Here is a 24513-nt window from a genome sequence, read left to right as displayed (position 1 = left end):
TCGACTAGAATGCATCATCTTTATTCATCTGCTTGGTAAGGGACGACAAATATAAAACACAGTACATCTCTACCGTGGGTGGAATTAGTGGAATATTTCATAATCTGCAGGTTTCATTCTCAATATGTACAGCTCAAACAAAAAGTCCACATTTACACTTCACACGTTTTGTTTTATAATACACGCTGCATAAATTACACGTTCGTGTTCCTAACGTGAGACATTTACCCTTGTCCGTTTTTTTTTTTTTTTTTTGTGTGCACTTTCCACGGGTTAAGCCTTGAACGTGCGACCTCTCCGCTTCTAACTAAATAACAACGCAGAATGTGATCAAGAACTATTAGCAAGTAAGAGATATTTAATAATAATAATAATAATAATAATAATAATAATATTTTTTAAAAACCCGTCGTCCGTAACGACAGCAGGAAATGGACGTCATAGTTTTCCTCTTGTAGCGGACGGATGAACGCAATAGCACCCGAGAGAGTCTTTACACTCTACTGATTTCCGGCAGGCCAAAAAGATGAGCGTTTGGTCAGGGTCAAAGGTCAAAGTGACCTGAGGAATTGGCGCATGGGGGGGGGCGGAGAAAAAAAAAAAAAAAAAAAGAGTCACGCATGGGTTAACAGACGTTAGAATCCCTAAGCTGTTTATCCTTCACCGGTTCTTTGTGCTCTGTTATACACACAATTAGTTACAAACGTCAGAAGTTGGAGTGCAGCAGGGTTTTACTGACTGCGTGCGTCCCGGGCGTGTCTCCTGTGCGTTATCTAGTTCATGATCAGTAGTGCGGTTCCACTTCAGCACGGATTCTACAGTACAGTTAGCTAAAAGCGTTAATCGTACGATTCAGACGCCCGTCCCGAGTCGCTACATGGCTGATTTGCTGTACATGTGTGTGATCTGCTCGCTGAAGACGCGGCGCAGGTCCACCCGCTTGCTCTTCAGGGTGGGAGTGAGGAGGCCGTTACTGATGCTGAACATCTCTGGATGCAGATACAAATCCTTCACCTGAAAAAGACACGACGACGGAGACATGAGTGTGTTTTGCTGGGATTCATCTTTAACATTAACGTTCCTGGATCCAGGAAGCTCGGGTTAACGCGTACTGACGAGGAATAAAACACCTCGTGGAGGTGTGATGTATGCGTGGAGTTAATGCTACACCCTGGAGTGGATTGTTTTACTATAACAGCGTGTCCTGAAGTGTTCTTTATTCCTCTTACGCCACAACAATTTGATATTTTGATATTTATTAAAGAATGACGCATCACACATTTTATTCATTCATATTTAAATATAATATTGTGGACCGTCTGAGAGACGAGGATTTCCTGTTCTCACATCTTGGCTATAAACACGGTTCTTCAGTTAATAATAAAAAAAATTAATGACGTTTGCTATGTTATAAGGAAATGAGAAAGCCAGCATGAGCGTGTGTGTGTGTGTGTGTGTGTTGTATACCTGCTCAAAAGACTTCAGTCCTGCTTCCTTCCCCACTGCAGTCATGTCCTCCAGCACGGCTTTCTTCACATCCTGCGGTAAAGAGACAAACAGCACACTGCTACAGCACCTCTAAACTTTAATTGTGTGTGTTTATAGTCAATATGGACAATGTATTACTTTTATATTACAAAAACACACACACACCCACTCAGATATTATAACTCACAGGATTCTGACAGAGCTCATCATACGATCCCACAATTCCTCTTTCTTTGGCCCAGTTGACAAACACTTCTGGGTCTGGGACCACGATACCTATCAAATAAGACTGAAACACACACACACACACACACGCACACGCACACGCACACACACACGCACACACACACACTAAATGAAATGAGTCCAAACACACTGTAGCTGACTCTATGGTATATATTAGAATGCAGAGTAATTTTATTAATGTGTGTGTGTGTTTACCTGTAGACTGTCTCCATGCACAAACACCTGCAGCACAGGTACACAGCGCATGTAGACGTTCTCAATCTTCTCTGGAGCGATGTATTCTCCCTGAGACAGTTTAAATATATTCTTCTTTCTGTCGATGATTCGAAGAGTCCCATTCTAACACACACACACACACACACACACACACACACACACACACACACACACATATATATATAATGGATGGGGCTTTTTCATTATTGCGTCCAAATAATACATTTATGGCATCTTATTACTGTAAGCTCCAGAAATCAGTACTTTGAGGTTTTGCCTCAATCATGAAAACCTGTTTAAAAACTTAATATTTTCTTATTTAAATCTCTAATCATTCCTGAATCATTTCCTATTAACTGACAGCAGTAAGGATAATAAGGCGTAACACCTAGAATATACATGTTTACTACTCGTTACTGTTTACATAATATAATACAATTGATTTATTGTTTATATAATATAATATAATAAGTGGGCATGCGACACTCACACCACCGCAGCCCGGGTACGAGTCCCGGTCAGGGAACCGACCCCGACCACGGAGTTCAATTTAATTACGTTAATTACAGAAAGAGCAAAAAATAAAAAATGGGGAAAAATTTAGAGCAAATGCTGTAGAAACAGAATATTGATATATATTCCAACTCAATATGAAACCGTAAAGGACGTTTGTCTCATTTTAAAGTCCCATTCCTGAATGATGTGTAAACTGATTCGAATCCATCGTTACAAGGGTACTCACGTTTCTTTTTCTTTAAAAAATAAAATAAAACAAATAAATGTAGTGATGGAAAAGTGATGGACGTACATCTGTTGATTTTTTTTTTTTTTTTAGAAATCTCTCAACTTCTCCTCAACCAGGTTTGGACCTGACTGTATTGAACTCATTAAGCTGTGGCGTGTTTTAGAGAGAGAGAGAGTGTGTGTGTGTGTGTGTGTGTGTGTGTGTGTGTGTGTGTGTGTGTGTGTGTGTGTGTGTGTGTGTGTGTGTGTGTCTTTCACTTACCGGCAGCCACTGACCCACATCCCCTGTGTGCAGCCAGCCGTCACTGTCCAGAGCCTCGGCCGTCCTCTCCTCGTCCCTCAGGTAACCCTGAAATACACTGGGACCCCGGATACAGATCTAACACACACACACACACACACACACACACACACACACACACACACACACACACACACACGCCCAAAGCAGTCGCATCTGGCAGATTAGCATACATTTACTCTCCTTTAGTTCAATTTCCTTTATTTTCATTACGAGCCACCAAAATACGTGTGTGTGTGTGTGTGTGTGTGAGAGAATGTGTGTTACCTCTCCCTGTCCACTCTTGGCATAATAGTTCATGTCTGGAATGTCGGTCAGTTTCACCAGGGAACAAGGAAGAGGAGCACCAACGTGGCCTGAGACACAATTAAAGACGCGATTATCCTAGACGTAGTCGATCCCAGCTTAACTATGGAGCTACGGCTGACGTGGATAAGAATTAATGTGGATACTGTGCGTAAACAAATCACACACTCGCCCTCAAACCATGTCGAGTTCATTGCCATCTCACACAGATTTGTTTCTCACACTCTGACTGATTTATTTATTTATTTATTTTAAATTGCTAGAAGTACTTCAGAGAGCGGCCATCTTGAATCTAAAAACAGTAAAAGCGCGATAGCGGCCATCTTGATTATAATCATTTGTTTTCCCACAGCGTGGTGTTTGGGATTCATCTCTGGTAGGTGTGGCCTTTAGTTTGAAGGCGAAATGTGTCATTTATAAACACTTTCCGATTCCATTTAAATGATCAGATGTATTCTGCCATTTTATTGTTGCTCTTCAACGTCCTGAGACAGATACAGTATGTTTTGAGGCCGAGTGTGGCTGCGATTAGCTTCTATTATTTGTTACCTACATTAGCATCAGCTCCAGTGACAAACTAAACAACTAATTACACCAAACTTGGCTGATCCAGTTCAAATTGTGTAGCTTTAAACAAATCACACTTGTCTGGATTACTTACTTACACACACACACACACACACACACACACACACACACACATTCGACCTTTCTGTATAGATTTATCCTGACTGGAGGCCATCGTTATCTCCTCATGAGGAGTGTTTTACCTGCGCTCCAGTCTCCAGGCATAGAGAATGTACAGCCAGCCGTGCACTCAGTCTGACCGTAGCCCTCGAATATCTACACACACACACACACACACACACACACACACACACACACACAGAGTGAGGCATGTTCATTAGGATGACATCTCTGAGACAAACTCACTCAACCACCTACAGTAGGTTGCAAACATCCAAAAGAACACAATATTACAAAAATAACATTAATAAAACGGATTTTTTTTCTCTCGAGGTTCACAGTCGTAGAAAACAATGTTCCATGACGGCTGTTGCTTACAGAGGATGTGGTGTGATGGGTTTATACATAAGCACTGCTGCAAATACAATCAATCATGTCTTACTGTCCGAACTTTGCCCTTATGCAGGACCTCAGTGATATTAAGACGTTTCATCCATTTTCCTCATTTTCTCTTGACTGGAAAAGCAGCCTGTTAAAGTCCAGGTGTTTCCGGAATGCGTGGGAACCCATATTCTGTTCATTTGCCTGTTTTTCCCCATAGTGTCGCTCCTCCATATATTCGATTTGAATGATAACATAAGTCATTTGTGTTCATTTTACACGTGTGCATTACCGTTCCTACTGCTTTCAATTCAATTATAAACTTTTTGTCTTCTATTAGTGCAGAATGGTGTAATCTTGTTTGAGAAATATAATTAGAGTAAATGATGTTAGATGAGGGTTTTGTTTTTTTGTTTTTTCTTTTTCTAAGGAGTGCTCTGACCAGGCAGCCGAGGGCAGCTCGGAGGAAGGACAGCACTGTGGGCGAGATGGGAGCCGAAGCAGTCAGGATGAAGCGCAGGTTTCCTCCCAGACTGGCCTATAGAGAGAGATAGAGAGAGAGAGAGAGAGAGATAGAGAGAGAGAGAGAGAGATAAAGTGCAGGTATTAGCCTTATACATGTTCCAAACTTTCTCTGTAAAGAACAAGCATTCTAATTCACTACGGTCTTAGTAATTTTCTAATGAGATGAACAGACCGATGAAACATCTTCAATCACGTCGCTCGACATTTCTGTAACAAGGTAAAGGAATGAGCAAGAAATTAACTGCAGTCACTGGTCATTATACTAAACTAATCACTCGCGGGGAAGATAATTAAACATGTGATCCCAGGAAATAGGAACAGGCAAGACTGGGATTCTTTTGCAATAATAATTAAGAAGAATAGGAAGCAAAAGAAGAAGAGAGAGGGAGAAGAGAACACAGAGGAGGAAGACGACAAGGGAGACCAGACGAGAACTATGAAGAGGAGGAAAGGGAGGAAGAAGAAAAGGAATAAGTGGAAGTTAAAGGAGAAGAAGAAGAAGAAGAGCAGGAGGAGGAGGAGGAGAAGGAAGGTGAGGAAGAAGAGAACACACAGGAGGAAGACGGGGGGAAAAAAGACAAGAAAGACCAGATGAGAACTAGGACAAAGAGGAAAAAGGAGGAAGAAGAAAAGGAATAAGAAGTAGAGAAAGAAGAGGAGGAAAAGAAGGGAACACACGGGAGGAAGACGAAAGAGACCAGGAAGACCAGATGAGAACTAGGAAGAAGAGGACAAGGATGAAGAAGAAAAGGAATAAGTGGAAGATAAAGGAAAGGAAGAAGAAGGAGGGGAGGAAGAGGAAGAAAAGGAATACATGGAAGATAAAAGAGAGGAAGAAGAAGGAGAGGAGAAGGAGGGGAGGAAGAGGAAGAAAAGGAATACATGGAAGATAAAGGAGGAGGAAGAAGAAAAGGAATAAGTGGAAGATAAAGGAGAGGAAGAAACAGAGGAAGAGGAGGAAAAGGGAAGAGAGGAGGAAGAAGTAGTAGAGGAAGAACCACAAGAGGAGGAAGAAGAAGGAGAGGAAAAAGGAGGGGAAAAGGTTTTGCTAAAAAAAAAAAAAAAAAAGCCGAATTTAAATGAAATTAAACTCAAGAAAATAGAAAAATCTTCTTTTTTTTTTTTTATTATTAAAATCTACACAGTGTAGCGATGATGATGAACCACAGTGTGATTAAATGTAAAATTATAAAGCTGTGTTTAACAGATTTGTAATAGCTTTAATATCAGGGGCCGGATAAAATAAATATCTACATACCATTTACCCAAAATGTAAATAGTCTCAAATTAAAGCTCTTTAAAACAAAAAAAAAAATCCGCTCGTTTCACCTCCAACGTGCCGTGAAGGCAGAGAGTTCAGAACGAGTCAGTGCTAACTGCTGCATCTGTGAGACGTACCTGTATCTTCCCGAAGACCAGTCTGTCCCACACGCTGTCATTCCGGACGATTCCACTGCTCAACTCGGCCTGTTTCCTGCTCACGGCGTAGTGTAGGACGGCCCTCCTCAACACCGATGTCACCGAACCCTGGATCTACACACACACACACACACACACACACACACACACACACACCAGAATAGCTCAACCCCTCTTACTCTGAAACAGCATGTCACATCGCTCAAGTTAAAGTTTTCTGTCTCTTTATATAAATGATAAAATCATGATAATCCAGAAGCATTTCAAGCCATATCGATCATTTTTATTTAAAGCTGAGCCAATCTGATACTGATTATCAGCACCGGGGCAAACGCTGGATCCGATAAGATTAGATATCGGCCAAAATATTTAGAGCCCTGATACTGGTATTGGATCGAAAGGGAATGAAGAGAAGTGCGCTTCCATCACATTGTGATCGTGCTTAATCATTAGCAGACCTGCCAAGCCTTCGTGCGTATTGCGTAAGAGCTCCACATTCTAACACGGCGCGCTTCTGTAGACCGATCCTGACCTTATCGTAGATGCGGGTGAGTAGGCGGGGCACCACGGGGAAGAAAGTGGGCTTCAGAGTTTTGATGTCGTCCATGAGCAGCGAGATGTCCCCCTGATAGAAGCCCACTCTCGCTCCATGACAGAACATAGACACCTGAAAATACGGACGAGCACGAAAAAGAATTACAGTGGCGCTCGAAAGTTTGTGAACCCTTTAGAATGCTCCGTTTCTGCATAAATATGATCTGAAGCGTCGTCGGATTTCCTGAAAGCAGATAAAGAGACCCCGGGTTAAACGAAAGAGACAAAACGCATCACAGTTGGTCGTATATTTATTCAGGAAAATGATCCAATATTACAGTACATATCTGTGAGTGGCAAAAGTACCTGATGTTTTGGGTCACATTTATACAGATATATAGGAAAATTTTATATAGAAACTTCTCACAAGCACCGCTGTAATGGAGGAAAGGAGGTAAAGGATCAGCGTGGTGATTTATGTAGATGAGACACACGTTCTTTCATGGGTGTTAGTTTTATAACTCCCTTGTGGTTTTTGTCTCGTGTTGATTTTAAGGAGGTAATAACAAAAAAAAAGTAATAAAACTGATAAGGAGTAATAAAATGCGTATTTTGTTCCAATGATAAATCTATAGCTTTATTTTATGCTACAGTTATGACTGTCTCCTTTTATCTACTACTTTACAAACCTTTACTACGACCTTTGACGTCCGACCTGATGGGTATAAGCAAATCAAGAGTTGCAGCATAAACACAGTCAGGGGTTTTAACTAAAAAGCGAGAGAGTTTCACCTGAATCATGCGTTCGAACATGTGAGCGAGGGGCAGGTACGAGATCGACACGTCCTCCTGGCGAATCTCGAAAAAGCCCTGCGAATGAAATGAAAAACGCTCGTAACCCAACAGAAATCTGGCATGGATCATCAGCTGCCTGAAATATTCGAGGCATTACATTTCACGCGGGTAATTAACTCGACCGTTTGGCACTTACAGCGACGGTTAAATGTGCAATCTGTCTTCAACGCTGCGGATTTAAGAAGGAGTTTAGAATTTACCGGGTGATAGAACACACCATTTATTTACCACACAGTCCTCAGAGGCCTACAGCGAAAGCCCGAGCGGCAGAGGGAGAGGAGCAGTAATGCGTCCCGCAGGAAATAAACACTACTACTAATGAAGAGAGACGGAGATAAATAAATAAATTTTTTAAAAAAAAAGACAAATAGGAGAGAATACAAACCCACCCTCCCCCCCGACCCCCAGTATAACCTAGTGTGCATTGTGCAGTAATGCTGTGAGATTTACACACACCTGAGTAACGAAGAGCATCTGTGTGTGCACTAGTCTTAACCTCCATGTTCACGGGACACACGGCGGCTCGTGTCTATTCTCATGCACTTTTCTGGTCACGAGCTTCAGAATATTTAAGGTTGCAAGCTGATTGGCTCTCCACATTTCTGAGTGCGGCTTTCCAGTGAGGAAAATCAACTTCTGGACACAATTCAGACCAAGGCACATAGAAATCTTCACGGAATCCCATCTTTATTCGAAAGTTTTGTATAAATCACTTAGCGGTGAGTAAATGAGAGATGTTTGAGGACGGGCTACGGTGGCCAGGTCAGTCAAATGGCCTCTTTCTGTGAAAGTAGCTGGTTCTTGGTTAAATTTATTGACAAAAACGTACGAAAATCTGTAGGGAGGTGCAGACTTTTCTCCATTTCTGCTCTTTGTTGTTGTTTTTTTCCTCTCAGTGCCTAGGCCAGTCTAGCGCTTGTACAGATTAGTATTTGTCTCATCGGGAATTCAGCAGCGCCATGGTATAAATCTTAATATTTAATTATGTCACGTTATTATGTCTAGGACATGTCTGGCTAGTTAACGACCTAATGAAGGAAATATTTGGCTTTAATTCTTCACTTTTAATTATTTATGATTCTACGACCATTTACTAAACTTCTATGTTCATTCTATTTCATTCTTCTTGACAGATTTATGCGTAGGCTTCTTCAGAGTCTGAAGATCCACACCAGTCTCCCGGATCCTGACTCGCTGTTGCCATTTTGTTTTTTTTCCGAACTCTAACTAACCGGTTTATGTTTATTTTCTGCACAGCTAGTCATTTGTGTCTCGCATAATTTGAACAACCATTAGCAAGGAACTGACGTCTAAGAGATGGAGAACAAATACAATAGAGAAGGAAGAAGAAACCAAGATGGAGTCGTAATGGCAAAGCTTTTTCTAAAAAAATTAAATCAAATAAAATTTAAAATAGAAAAAGTGTGAGCGTGTGACTGACCTCCAGAATCTTAATGACGGAGGAGGCGTTGGAGGTGATGTTGCCGTGTGTGATCATGGCTCCTTTTGGCTTTCCTAAATGAACAGGAAGTGAGAGGGTTAAAAGAGAAAGTGGTTTTCTCTTCCATCGCATCCTTCCTATATACATCTTATATACTTCGATTCACTAGTTGTGCCATAAAGGAGTGCTTCAACTGAATATGAGACATAAAGAGGTTTGAATAATTTCCAGCTTTAGGCTGTGTGACATCAGAGTGGTAAAGGGACTGCACCTGTAGTTCCACTGGTGAAACACACCACAGCCAGGTCCTGAGGCTGAGGAGGCTACGACAAACACACGAACACATTTCAGCTATTATTCCAAGTAATGTGAACAGATGAAGAAAATATGGTGTCAGTCTCATTGAAGACTGAGCAAGAGATTATACAGTACTCATTTATCCTAAGATGACACACACGTGGTGGAGGTGACTGATGGAGAACACACTGCGGGTGTGTGATGAGGTTTACATGCAGTGTTTAGCTGCAGGTTGATGTTTTATTTGTTGCCACATCAGGGTATTCTGCAAGCTATATTTTTTGTTATAATATACATATTAGAGGTTTACCGATACCGATAATTAAGCTGTGCAGTACCTGCCGATAACCGATTACTCAACCGATAAGTTTTTAAAACTGATACTGAATGAAAACACTCGGAGTAAAATATTGTTGAACTTCCTTACAAAAATAAACAGTACTGACTGCACCATGAAAATATACTGTACTTTTTAAAATGAAATAAATATACAAATATATATTAACTATATAATATTAAATAAGATATTCGTCCAAACTGAACCAAAAAGTAACACTCCAAATAACATAAAAATAGAGACGTCCAAAATGAATCAAAAAACACTACAAATAACACAACAAAATTTATCAGCCATAGTTTTTATTTCGCCTCTAGAGGCCGCTCTCGTGCCGTATAATGACAGCGGACCCTTCTCAATCGTTCCGCAATCGACCATCGGTGTCAATTAATCAGCAAATCTGATCACTTGGTTGACCTTAATACGTATTTTCTATACATTAAGATACAAATCTAGACCAATAATACTGTAGCGCACGTACAAAATAAATAAATAAATAAATAAATTAATTAAAATAATTTGCCAAAGGAATTTATTGATTTGGGATGCAAAAGGAAATGACTCGCTAGAATTATGGCTAGGAACAAATCTCAAATATTTGACACACCCTACACTTTTGGAGTATAGGACTACATTTAATTCAGAAGATATTTCACTTACTACTGGAGCCTGGAGATTTTCCCTGCCCAAATCCTGCAGACATAAAATACACATATCTTTACTATAACCGTGCATTACCAGAATGAAACAGTCACTATTAACATACGTCCTTTATTCATCTGACATTTAGATTGTTTAGAATTCCCACTATTTTCTAACCATGAGCTGTTCGAGCTGCAAAATCTCCACGCCACAGTTCCTCCCTCTCTCCACCAGGGCGGCGCTCACAGGGTTAAAGAGCACCAGACAGGATAGAGTAGGAGTCACTCCATTCTCCTTATTCACCAACAGAGACTCAGCCTTCTCCTCCTTATCACAGACCACCAGAGAAATCTCCGCTAGAGAGAGACGGTGGTATGTTGAATGTTTATTTACATGCTTAGTCTCAGCATTTAGATGTCTTGGTGTTAAGATGTACCATTTGTTATCACAACTCATTACGACAACTCATCACTGCTAATGTCTCTTTAAACGTTCTTGAGGAAAATCACATTCATGAATAAGATGCTATTTTATAAAACCACTATAAAACACACTGTGGGCCACAAGGGGGCGATAATAACTCACAGGAATGTTTGTTTATAAAAAAAAAAAAGAAAAAAAGAAATTGCTCTTGTTTGAAAGTTGATAAACTCACATACTATATTCTGTTCAGGTCCATATGACACATCTGAGAAAATGCTGAATAATGATCAAATATTACATTAAATAATTTAAATATATATATATTTTAATCGTTTTTATAAATAAATAAATAAATAAATAAATAAATAAATAATTTACTGATACAGTACCAGGCCCCCCCTTTTTTTTAATAAAGGAATAATAATAAAAATTTGTTGACTTTCCATTCTTAGCTTCCATTCTTACACCCCCCCCCCCCTTCCCGTCCCAAAACACACACACACACACACACACACACACACACACACACACACATCATCGTAAGTATCTCTAAGCATGTGAAGGGCTTTTGCACCTCGATTTCCTTCAAATTGTAGAATCAGAAACAAACGAGAAGCCCGGTTGTCTGTTACGCAGTAGTGAACGTGAAGGTTAAATCCAGTGAGACGCACTTACCCAGGCTGAGGATGTGCACCATGGCCTCCAGGCCCAGTGTGTCATACAGAGGCACCAACGCCATGGAGAAGGTGTAGCAGGCCATCTCTGTAATAACCCACTGCAACCAGCAGGGGGAGACAATGTTTGTGTCAGCACAGTTACTGTCCATCATGTGAGCTCACACACCTTACAACTGCTTACACACTGCACATTTCTTACTCCACGTGCTTATTTAACAGAGTATTGTGCAAAAGTCTAGAAGACAAGTTTAGATGCTTGGATTTGTTTATACTTGATAGCATGTATAATTACACTACTGGTCAAAAGTTTGTGGACACTCGACTGAAATGTTTCTCATGATCTTAAAAACCTTTTGATCAGAAGGTGTGTGATTAAATGTGTGAAATCGGTGTCGTAGACAAAAATATAATCGTGCCAACGTATTCATTTCTTTCATTAGAAAACGAACATTTTATTTAAAAAAATATATTTTTTACATTAAACGGACGACTCGGAGCAAAATATTCCGAAAAGCAGCCGATAAGAGTCCGGTGTAGGTGGGAACTCCTTTAATACTGTTTAAAAGGCGTCTCGGGGAGATTCCTCAAGAAATCGGTCGAGAAAACGCCAAGAATACATTTCTGCAAATTCTCAGCAGAAAGCGTGCCTACTTCGAAGATGCTAAAATTTTAAAATTATTTTGATTTATTTGGGATTTTTTGATCACAACATAATTCCCATAATTCCATTTGTATTACTCCAGAGTTTTGATGACTTTATTAATATTCTAAAATGTGGAGAAAAAAATGATAAGAATGAGTGTGTATAAACTTTTGACCGGTAGTGTACATAAATGATAACAGTGACGTGCATGTGTTTCTATAAATTGTGCTATGGTCCCATAAGAAGAGATGTAAATGTAAACATGTTTCCTTTTGGTCATGGAGGTTACGTTTAGGGGTAGATTTAGGGGTAGGATAGAATTAATTAGCTGCACTAATAATTGCATCAATGGTCCTGAGAAGAAAGAGAGACAGAGTGTGTGTGTGTGTGTATAAAGTGTTGTTTTTTTTTTTAACTTCTAGCTTCTAGAGTCAAAATATTTCCTTCTGGTTACGGAGGCTAGGATTAAGGTAAGGTTTAGGTGTAGGCATTAATTAGCTACAGTAATCATTATGTCAGTAGAAAGGGTGTGTGTGTGTGTGTGTGTTGTACCTCTGGCCTGTTCTGAGCGAAGATGCCAACGAACTGTTTAGGAGTAGGCTTGCATCCTTTGGCCAGCAGACCGGAGCCCAGCACCTGCGCCCTCTCTGCCACCTGCAGCACCACAGGAAATGACCATGTTTAGTAAAAAAAAAACAAGGTGCAGTGAGTCCATCCGGTGTGTGTTACAGCTTACATAAGACATAACACCCAATGATGGATCCTGATAGCAGAAAATAACAGAAGAGGCAGAGGTATAGCTAAAAAAGGAAAGAAAACAAACACATGCTGGTTTCCTGCTCTCTGGGAACTTCATGGCTGGTGATCTCTCAATTATAACCTGGCCATGTATCAGCATCTTACAACCAGAGGCTTTGGACACGTTTCACTTACTCATAACTAAATAAAACTGACATATCACTTGGCTATTATTATTATTATTATTATTATTATATGATTGTTGTTATGATTAACATCTCATACTGATCTTTAATAGTCTAGTGTAGAATAAGTTCTGTGTAAATCCACATGTCCTTCATTGTTCTTGTGTTAACACAGTAAAGCAGATAGCGAAGTGTGAATATAGGCATAACTGAAAACCGTCATTTACAGTCATTATCAATTATTTAGACGTGCGATTACGACATTTTTTATTTTCCATGGATTTGTTACTGAGTTTTTCCTAACAAGCCGTAGTCTTACCTCGGTGTAGGAGATCCACTGGTATGGCTTTCCCGGTTTCCTAAAGCCAAGACACGGCCCATCACCTGCCGAGCATGACAATCTCAGAAGCTGGACGCTTTATCAAGCGGCATTCACACACAAGTTATTCACACCCTTTCTTCCTTTTTCCATCAGTATTGCATTACAGCTCCATTTCAGTGTAAAGCTCTAACATAACACACGTCTAAATACTTCCTTGAATGCACTGTAATTGTGTCAGAAAACCCCAGTCCCCGTCCTGCACATACACAGCATTCCCAGGTCACGCAGTGAAATCCGAACCTTTACTGGCTGCATTCAGCATCTGCCAAATGGCTTCTTTTCTTTTCACACTGAAACCAGCTCCATCACGGCCAAGACAATATCTAATACTTCAGTGTTCCTGCTGAACAGATCTGCCTGTGACTTATAGGGGCATCTGTCAGAAACTCCATTTATATTTGGTGCTGGTGTGTGTGTGTGTGTGTATGTGTATGTGTATGTGTGTGTGTGTGTGTGAAATAAAGACATGAATACAGCTTCAAGGAGTAGTGCCTCTAATTAAAGACCTCCCTTTCCTCTAGAAGACATAAGTGCATTTTTACGACTTAGCCGTGAACGCTTTTTGGCCAAAAAGCTCTGGTCGGATTGTCCAGATGGAAATCTGTGATGTGCAATTTCCTGCTGCCTCAAGCAACATGCAGTTAAGTACAGGAGATGAGCGCTATTACAACCCCGCTGGCTAAATCTGACCTGCTGTTTCCGTGGTGCTTTAAACTCCATCCAGGCGGCTCTCGATGAAACTCACCTGCGATTCTCAGGCCTCTCTGAAACATGTCATACACGGTCTTCGTATCCTCAAAGTAGAAGTCTAGTAGATTATCATCCTTCAGCAAGGCGGACCGTCTGCAACTGGCATCTCCCTGAAAACGCACGCACGCACGCACACACACACACACACACGCGCTGGTCAGTATTTGTATATAATAATAACTCAAAAGTAGCACTGCATACACTAAAAAAATAATAAATCATTTCGAGTTCATTTGGATGGTTAATGGTTCAGACTCTGTTCCCGAAGCTAAACCCTCTAATACAAAATTAAATTGATAATTATTCATTCCCACGGATAATATATACTAAGGGGGTGGCTGGAGGACAAGGGTGAGGGGATTCATCTGTTTTATACATGTTTTACATATATTTTGGAGCATGATGAATAATGAGTAGAAATAAAGACTAAGAGAGAGTATTATTGACTTAACATCATATGTATATGGGGGGGGGCTTTTAGGATGCACGGTGGTGTAATGGTTAGCATGTTTGCCTCACACCTCCGGGGTTGGAGGTTCAAATCCGGCCTCCACCCTGTGTGTGTGGAGCTTGCATTCTACCCCCGTGCTCTGGGGGTTTCCTCCGGGTACTCCGGTTTCCTCCCCCCTCCCCAAAGACAGGCGCTGTAGGCTGACTGGCATTTCCAAATTGCCTATAGTATGGGTGTGTGTGTGTGCGACTGTGTCCTGCGATGGACTGGCACCCCATCCATGGTTTCCCTTGCCTTGTGCCCCAGAATTCCCTGGGATAGGCTCCAGGCTTCCCGCGACGCTGTGTAGGATAAGCGGTACGGAAAATATACGGATGGATGTCTATGGGGTGGCAAACTTATAACAAATAATTAAAGAACTAAATGGAAAAACAAACACCTCGGGGTTATACGTATTTAAAAATAATTAAAAAGTAACAATAAGTGTCTTGCACGATGTTGCTTTTAAATATTACAGTGCGGTTTGCAGTAGTAGCTGTTTGTGTATCGCATTTGGAAGGTGCAGATCCGGACTACCGTGTTTGTGTGGGCTGCTTTTATAAACCGGTCATGGCGACCCTGTGAGACTGAGGAATGAAGGAAAACAAAATAACAGCGGCGTTGGTAGTGGAAGAGGCACAAATGCGGCAGAGAAAGACGTCGGTTGTGGTGTTGGTTTATTTTGCACTGTGAGTATGAGGAAATGCTACCTGCACAGGTATGGACTGAGCCTTCAGGTCACATGGAGGCCGGATGGAGCGAGGTCGGGTCGCCAGCCAGTAGGCCGTGAGCGATGCCACGGCGCCGAGCCCGAGGAGAGATGGAGGAGAGAGTGCCAGGGAGGGAAGCAGAGTCCTCAGATCCGCTACTTCAGTGCTCCCTAAATCACCGCTGCCGAGACGAAAGGAACGCAACCACTCCTGTAACTGCATAGCTGAGTGGAGAGAGAGAGGGAGAGACAGAAAGAGAGAGAGAGAGAAGGTAAGTTATACTGTGTATCCAGAAATGTATGATTCGCCCTTCGTTTGGATTGAGTGGTGTGAACTATTTGAAGTTTGCATCACTAGATGTTCACTCTGTGTAAAGTATAAAATAAATAAATAAATAAATAAAAATAAAAAAAACATTCCGTATTAATTAAAGCTCCTTTAAAGGCATTCGTTTCAAAAGATACAGTACAATATTCCATCTCGGATTATTGCATACGACTTAACTATACACAATTGAACTCTTTAATCTAACAATAATAGCCGGTACAGTCCCTCACATTATACACACAGAACTGTCAATCATCTGTAAACAAATTTCTAAAAAAAAAAAAAAAACCTTTTAATAAGGACATTAATATTCCGGCCAGACCTGCACATGATGCTGCACGTTAATGAGAATGTGCTCAACTTGTAGAAATGCTATACCATCCTCGTCAGAAGTGTGTTTTCTGCTTCTTTCTCCTGACACGTGGTGAAATTCTTCTCTGTGGTCACCTCCAGATTTTTAATTACAGAGTAGTTCTTGTTATTTTTCCCGTGAGACAGGTGTTAGCCTTTTACAGGGTTTTATAACTTGACCAATAATCTCAGGCCACTGGCTGCAGTTCTCCAAACCCTGTTAGATTGCTCTGAGGAACTGATGCTGATTGGCCGAATCAGAACAGGCGTTTGGGTTACTCTCGGCCGTTTTGGGGCCGACAGAGAACCCATACGGTCACACACACACACACACACACACACACACACAGTGCGAGTTCACGCTGACATGTCAATGGATCGTTCCAGGAAGGACAAGAAGCAAAGTGGAAGTGAGGAAACAATTAAAAAGAGAGAGAGAGAAAGAGAGACAGACTTGGTGGGATGATGGGGTGAGTGGGAGGTTCCAGCATCACTCCATAAACCTTCTGTGTTTGTGCCAACTACTACATTCTCCAATGACCGACCACAACCCCCAACATACACATGTCTGTGTGTGTGCACGTGTGTGTGTGTGTGTGTGTGTGTGTGTGTGTGTGTGTGTGTGTGTGTGTGTGTGTGTGTGTTTTAGACCTTTGAAGATCAAAGGTGTCTGTCATGGAGACACACATGCAATGCCTGGATCACACAACTAAATGAGTTTACATGACAATGCAATGCAGCACAAAGGATCTTATAAATTTCCTTATAAGTACTGAGGTTAGGGTTAAAGTTAGAGTTTACATACGGTAGGGGTAGGTTTAGCATGATTTAACTAGAGTAACACAGAGTGTGTGTGTGTGTGTGTGTGAGAGAGATATAGAAATGGGTCAGCTCATTCCACACAGTCCCATGAGGAAACCCAAACAGTGTAACACTCATCTGCAGCCATTTATAAGCCTGTAGTGTTCCCTCTCTCTCTTACCCTCACTGTGCCATTCGTTCCCCCTCCTTTCACTGTCTCTCACTTATTATTCAACCACACACACATACACACACACACACACACACACCCTCCATTCACTCCACCCCCTGTGTTCACCTCTCACCCAATTCCTAGGCTCCTCATCTGAAGAGTGGCAAATAAAAGGGTCACCTCCCTGCTCCTGTAGTTCAGCCTCCTTCCTTTCTCTCTCTCTCTCTCTCTCTCTCTCTCTCTCTCTCTCTCTCTCTCTCTCTCTCTCTCTCTCTCTCTCTCTCTCTCTCTCTCTCTCTCTCTCACACACACACACACATGCACAAAAGGTGGTGTATACTTTGTTACCAGAAAAAGTTTATATAACACCACATAAAGTGTTTTGATTGATGCTTTGTCTGTGCATTCTTTGTAACTCACTAAATGCCAAATAGACATCTAAGCTGAGAGAGAAAAATGTCAGAATTGCGAGACGTTATCTCAAAGTTCTGAGGAAAAATGTCAGAATTGCGAGACGTTATCTCAAAGTTCTGAGGAAAAATGTCAGAATTGCGAGACATTATCTCAAAGTTCTGAGGAAAAAAAGTCAGAATTCCGAGACGTTATCTCAAAGTTCTGAGGAAAGAAAGTCAGAATTGCGAGACGTTATCTCAAAGTTCTGAGGAAAAACAGTCAGAATTCCGAGACGTTATCTCAAAGTTCTGAGGAAAAACAGTCAGAATTGCGAGACGTTATCTCAAAGTTCTGAGGAAAAAGTCAGAATTGCGAGACGTTATCTCAAAGTTCTGAGGAAAGTCAGAATTGCGAGACGTTATCTCAAAGTTCTGAGGAAAAAGTCAGAATTGCGAGACGTTATCTCAAAGTTCTGAGGAAAAAGTCAGAATTGCGAGACGTTATCTCAAAGTTCTGAGGAAAAAGTCAGAATTGCGAGACGTTATCTCAAAGTTCTGAGGAAAAACAGTCAGAATTGCGAGACGTTATCTCAAAGTTCTGAGGAAAAAAAAGTCAGGATTGCGAGATATAAAGGAAATGAATCATCTTTGTGGTGCTGACAGTAACTTCACTTCATGTTGATTATTTTCTCATGACAGCATGCCCCAAAATGATTTATTCCTCAAATAAAATACATGCCAGTTCTGATCGTAACTAATAAACTATTACTTAAAATGAAGACGTTAATATTTTTCGCATGAACGAACATGGTCGCAATCAAACGAAAAGCTTCGCGACATCATAACGAGAGAACTAAATTAAAAAAAAGATCACAATATCCGTCACCTTCAGCATTTGGAAAGAAAAAAAAAAAACCCCAAAATATCTGCAGTTTTTTGTGAATCTTTCCTTTTTTTTTTTTCCTAGTTATCCGTCTTCTGTCCCTCCTGCTCAAAGACATGCGACGGTTCCAGATGAAAGAGCTCCTCGGAGTTTGTATCTGAAATTGATTACACAACATTGACAAGAGAGGATTCTTTCCTTTCTCTCACGCTCACACACGCCATTTCACCCAGGCCTTTGTGGAGCGGCAGACAGGCGCTATTGTGTGCCTCTCTCGCTCGCCGGCTACACAAAAGAGGACTGACGGACAGGAGCTATTACTCAAGCTGCTGATAAATGAACATTACCGAAGAAAAGACAAAGAATTTGCCGCATCCGTCAAGGAGCCGGACACAAAACACAGCACCTGTCAATACTGACAAGACGGAGATTTAAAACGCTCAGGGGACGAGAAAATAAAAAAACAACACAACTTAAAAAGAATCGCTCACATTGTCTTTCTCCAAGCTGTCCGTTTGGATTAAAGGAAATATACAAATCGATATTTTTAATTGGACGACTTACTGAGGTGTCTGCCCTATATATATATATATATATATATATATATATATATATATATATATATATATATATATATATATATATATATATATATATATATATATATATATATATATATATATATATATGTTATTAAGCTACGAACACTATCCACACATGCTGCCTGATAAACAAGTTATCCCATTTATCAGCGAAAACTCTCTCACGAACAGCTATTACTATCTACTTTACCATCTTCAAGTGTCTCCAAACAATCATGAATCACTTTTCTTCAGCACCAGGGTGTTGTCTTTCGTGATGAAATGATGTTTCTTTATTAACATCTTACACAGGAACTTGCACAACTGACGCACAAAAAACAACAACAACAACAACAACAACGTGTATATACTTGCTCGTATAGGGGAGTCTTCTGTGAGGAAATGTTTCTTTATCATTTTTTTGGAAGGAGTCTCCAGTGTCAGGGTATCGTAACAATGCTGTAAGTTTTCTATCAAAGGGAGACAACTAACTTGTTTCTTGGACATTTATACTGTATTACACGTAACTAGAAATGGATCAAATCGCCGCGGTGTAAGAGGAATGAAACACTTTCAGATGTGCCGTTATAGGAAAACAATCAACGTCCGGTTGGTAACAGTGACTCCGCTAGGCGTTAGGCCACATCGCACTCGTCATCAGCCTGTTGATGACTAGTTTACTATAACAGCTCGTAGAAAATGTAGAAATTCGATTCTTCAGGGATGTTCTGGATGGTTCACACACTCGTTTTGTTCTAAGGGTGGGGGTTAGGGTTTGCGGAGGAACCCTGTCTGGGGAACCCATAACTTTTCTGCTATGGGTTCCACAGACAGTCAACCAGAAGAACCCTCTTTAGGATGCAAGAACTTTGAACTCTTACGTAGACGACACCTAGGTGTCAGTGGGACGACCGCGGGATTTCCTGTGTGGTAATAGCCCTCCTGCTTTTCTCCCGACTTTATAAGGTGGTGTAAATTGCCAGAGGTGAAATACAGACAGAGGACGCCACGGCCCGAAGTGGCACCTGAACCCTTCTGCTGATTCACGTCAACTCACCGTAGGATAAACACATTCCAGGTTTAATCAATCGCTTTCTGACTCACATCCTGGATAATCCAAGCAAAACTGTTTGAATTCATTTTCTGCACTGGTTTCATTCCAGATGCTTTCATTCCAGACTAACAGCTGCCGGGTGGGTGTCAGACCGATAAAAACGATTCGCTGAGCTCGTCGGTCTACACAAACGCTGCCAGGTGTCTCATTAACAATCATTTTCAGAATACAGGGCATTAATCATCATGATTGTAGAGGCGACAAAAACAACGCTACAGTCAGAAAGCTGTTCTGAAAGCTTTAATATTTGGGACATATTTGAAAGGCTGCAGTGGTGCAATAGGTAGCGTGGACGCCTCACAGATTTAGAGTCCCCGGTTCCATCGTGAGCTTGGTTTACTGTCGGTGTTTCACATGTTCTCTCATTTCCAACTGGGTTTCCTCTGGGTTCTCCCAAAAACACATGCCATCGGTGTAAGATCAGATGTGAATGAGGGTGTGAATGTGTGTGCATTTCAGTAAAGGTGACACTGCATAAGGCTCTCAGTTGGAACAAGAAAAAAATATCGTCACGAGATTGCGAGTTCGAGTCCTGGCGGCCATCAGCCATCCCTGGCCAGGAACTACGACAGGCCGTGCTCTCTGGGTAGGAGGACTGTCTCTCTCTCTCTCTCTCTCTCGCTCTCTCTCTCTCTCTCTCCTGTCAGAGACACGAGCCAATCATGTGCGTTTGTGAGCTCATGTACAGTATGAGAAAGCGGGAGGCAGCACTTGGCTGGCTTCACGTGTCTTGGATGAAGCACGTGTTAACCAAACACGGAAAAGCGTCCGAATCGAGCTTGAAAGTACCGAGAAACTGACTTCACTGAGATTATTTGGATTATGCATTAAACATAAACTGCATTATGGAAATGGGTGACATTTCTACACCACCATTCATTATCACAAGTTTTTAAAATACGCTTGAGGTTGGCCAGATTCAAAAGAATTCAAGAGCAATGGGATATGGAGTGAGCGTTGAGAACTTCTGGTCTGCTCAAATAAGTGCAAAAATTGCACTAATGGTCAAAACATTTCACTTTGGAAAGGACTAAGTGGGTGTCCTTTCTCTCAGTCGGAAGAAAAACCAAACAAACCTGAAAAGCTAGTAACATCTCCATATGGACTATGAATAATATTTCCAAATGGATAGGACCTAAGCTTTATCGTTTTTTCCCCCCACACAAATTTCCGTTTTGGAACAAGAAACTGTGTTTTTGAAAATCTCAAACTTAGACTTTTGTGTTTCCTTCTTTTCTGTCTGCAAACATAATATGAACAAAAGCCCAACGAATGTTTGAAGTTTTTTTTTTTTGCATTGCAGAGCCGCACCCTTTTGGCACTTTGTTCTTAGCACACACGACATGAACATTCCAGAAAGGTGAGTACGAATCGTTTCACCGCTAAGAGTTCTGACATCTTCACAGTTGCAGAGTTTCCACCCATAACATGTCTGAACCTTGTTGCTTACAAACGGCAACGTAACCTTTGCACTGCCAGTCCAATGCAGGGCACAACAGCTACACCTATTCACACCTATTCCAGACCACCTGGTTAGAAACCAGAGAACCTCGAAGAAACCCGCACGAACACACGGAGAACATGTATTGCTGAGCTCAGGATCAAACCTGGAGCTGTGAAAAAGCACCACTTATCCTTCTCCCTGTTCCATGATCCCTAAATGACGTGTGAAGAACGCTCAGTAATGATTGGCTTTCGTGAAAGGGAGATACGAGGGACGAGAGAAGAACGGCACCGGCGATGAGAAGAAGATGGACAGAACTTAAGTCCAAACCTACATCTGTGAAGAAGAATGAAAGAATGAAGCGGTGCTCTTGTTTCCGTATCAACCTGCTTTGAACCTAGTGACCATATTTCCTAGGTGAGAGTTCTCCCTCCTGACGTTTTAACTCGCATCCTGTTTTACAACAAAACCCCCCACCCATCCCCCACGGCAAAACGGCTGATTGGTATGAAACTGGCATCAACTTCAGCACTACATGAGCAGGCATGTCTGTTACTCGGTCTCTTTCCAAGCTACTCTCTCTCCCTGTCTGCTTCCTCCTTTATTATTGTTTACAGTCTACAGCTGCATGTACACCGAGCTCTTCCTGAAACACCGGCTGAATCACAAACGGCTCACTGTTAGGCATGTAGCAGACGAGTAGAAGCCATTAAGACAGTGTAGTGCACTTCTACAGAGTAGTACAGTGTTATATTAAGCACACAATCTAGGGTGTAGAAGTCATTATGTAATAACTTGCACAGCGCATTTACAAAGTCAGCAGGAAATTGAATCCCAGTTAGCTTTCTATTGGACAATCAATGTTTCGTAGCACAGTTATGTAGGGTACAGGTGCTGCCTCAAAGCTCTGGGGTTCTGGGTTCGATCCGGAGTCCGGGTTACCGTCTGTGTGGAATTTTAAATGTTCTCCCTATGTCTATGTGGGTTTCCTTCAGGGTCTCTGGTTTCTTCCTATCTCCCAAAAACATGCCAGTATTTGGACTGGCTATGCTGAATTGCCTCTTGGATTTGATTGAGTGCGTGTGCATGTTGTACTGCGATCCCTGGTATCCCATTTCGGGTGTATTCGCACCTTGTACCCTGTGTTCCTGGGATTGGCTCTGGATCCCCCTGCAATCCTGACCAGGATAACGCTCTTACTGAAAATGAATGAATGAATACTATAGGGCGCATCTCGAATAGCTGGAGAAATACTGGAGAATTTCAGAAGCTGCTGACCTCCTGGGATTTTCAAGCACGACAGCCTCTAGGCCAGTGGTCTCCAACCCTCTTCCACGAGATCTGAATTCCTGCAGGTTTCATCTCCAAACAAAATCTAACACACCTGTTTTAGTCGATCAAGAACTTCCTTCAAGAAGGCAATGATTGGGCACGATTATGGTTGGAGATAACGTCTTCAGGAAGGTAGATCTCCAGGAACAGAGTTGGTGAGAGTCAGGCAAAAAAAAACAGCTTCGATGAGAGAGGTCGGATGAGAATGACCCAGACTGGTGACAGGAAGGCCATGGTAACACAAATACTCACTCTGTACAACCGTGGTGAGCAGAAAAGCGTCTCAGAACGTACAATACATCAGACTTTGATGTGGATGGACTACAACAGCAGAAGACCACATCAGGTTCCAATCTTCTCAGCCAAGAACCGCAATCTAAGGCTATCAGGCACAGACTCACCGAAACTGGACAGATGAAGACTTGAAAAAGACCAGGTGAGGTTTTTCCCCCCGAATCTTCAAATGTCCAGTATTGATGACTCGGGTACTACTCCAAGTTTTAGGTGCACTATGAGAAGCAAGAATCTGAAATTATGAAAGCATTTAGGAGGACAAAAGCAGTACTGGATGTCACATGTAGTCATTATGAAGTAGTTGTAGGAATCCCAAATGACTCGCTACTAAATCTATAGTACACAGCGCACACAAGGGCGCTCTTTTATGAAAATACAGCCTAGTTATACAAATTTTCCTTCAACGTTCCAAGTCAATACTTCGAAGAATTCCGTCAAACTATTGTTCTTCCACCATATTGTATTCACAGTAGCGGGAAAATCCACTTTCTAAATGTCACTAATGTTTTGTTGACGCATCCTTAACAATCCTAAATATCCTCACACATACCGCGATTCGTAAAACGTATTGCGATATGATGCGTTTGGCAATACCGCCTTTACTCTCGCGCTGTGCATTAAACGCAGCTGTTTACCGGAGCGCGTGCACGTGTCACGCGCTGGCGCCACACACACACAAAATAAAAAAGAAAAGAAAGAGCGCGCGGCTTGGAAAAACGTGAACGTGTTTTTCTTTCTTTCTTTCTTTTCTTCAAGATTTTGTGAGAGTCTAATGACGGAGAGTCTAATTATGTAACGTCGGAGGTGCTGGGCGACTCGGAACATTGCGTCGTGAATGAATGAATGAACTCCCACATGAAAAAGAACAAAAAAAAAAAAAAAAACACCGCGTGGCTCAGCTGAGTAAACACTTCAGAGTTTGAGGATTTTCTCACGGTATTTTAAAGTGATATACAAATAAATATAAGTTGTAATAAGAAGTTGTCTTACCTGTGTTAGAGCTCTTCACAGACTCGAACTTTCTCCACACAAGCCGGAAAGTGAACTGAACGGAACTGAGCTCTTTCTCGGACCCCTCACGCGCACCGGACCCCCGGCATGACACCGCCCTCGCGCCTCTTTAACTCGCCTACGTCATCAGTGCCTCAGTGGGAATGGGACAGTGACGTCATTTTCCTTTAGGAACTCGTTCTGGCTTCAGTTCAATTTCTTTCCATTTCAAAATCATTTTTATGGGTGGAAATTCAGCTGTCCGTGGTGAAAGTTTATTGTTTGGTACATAGCCGAAAAAAAATTAATCTAAATGTAAAAACTTTTTAAATAAACAAACAAACAAATAAATAAATAAACCATTATAGGCACTTTTTCTAGGAATAATTTTCTTGAATTTAATTCGATAAAAGTA

The 24513-nt window shown here is 41.4% G+C and overlaps 1 protein-coding gene across 1 annotated transcript; it reads right to left on the bottom strand.

Annotated features, from left to right (window-relative positions):
* acsl2 (acyl-CoA synthetase long chain family member 2) lies at positions 1-24246 on the bottom strand. The gene is made up of 21 exons (XM_053680102.1): positions 24099-24246; positions 15418-15641; positions 14213-14327; positions 13405-13469; positions 12715-12816; positions 11518-11617; positions 10597-10775; positions 10438-10470; positions 9415-9466; positions 9144-9217; positions 7640-7717; positions 6846-6980; positions 6293-6427; positions 4812-4907; positions 4072-4144; positions 3263-3351; positions 2957-3073; positions 1930-2073; positions 1676-1777; positions 1468-1539; positions 1-1014 (listed from the first exon to the last, which is right to left on the bottom strand). Exons 2-21 carry the CDS (start codon positions 15637-15639, stop codon positions 874-876), a joined length of 2124 nt encoding a protein of 707 aa, XP_053536077.1. The 5' UTR covers positions 15640-15641; positions 24099-24246; the 3' UTR covers positions 1-873.
* Positions 24247-24513: the final 267 nt, after the last annotated feature.

Source organism: Ictalurus punctatus, chromosome 5 (assembly GCF_001660625.3).
Source record: "Ictalurus punctatus breed USDA103 chromosome 5, Coco_2.0, whole genome shotgun sequence".
NCBI lineage: Eukaryota > Metazoa > Chordata > Actinopteri > Siluriformes > Ictaluridae > Ictalurus > Ictalurus punctatus.
The sequence above is the reverse complement of the archived record's forward strand: the minus strand, read 5'-3'. Positions and strand labels throughout refer to the sequence as shown.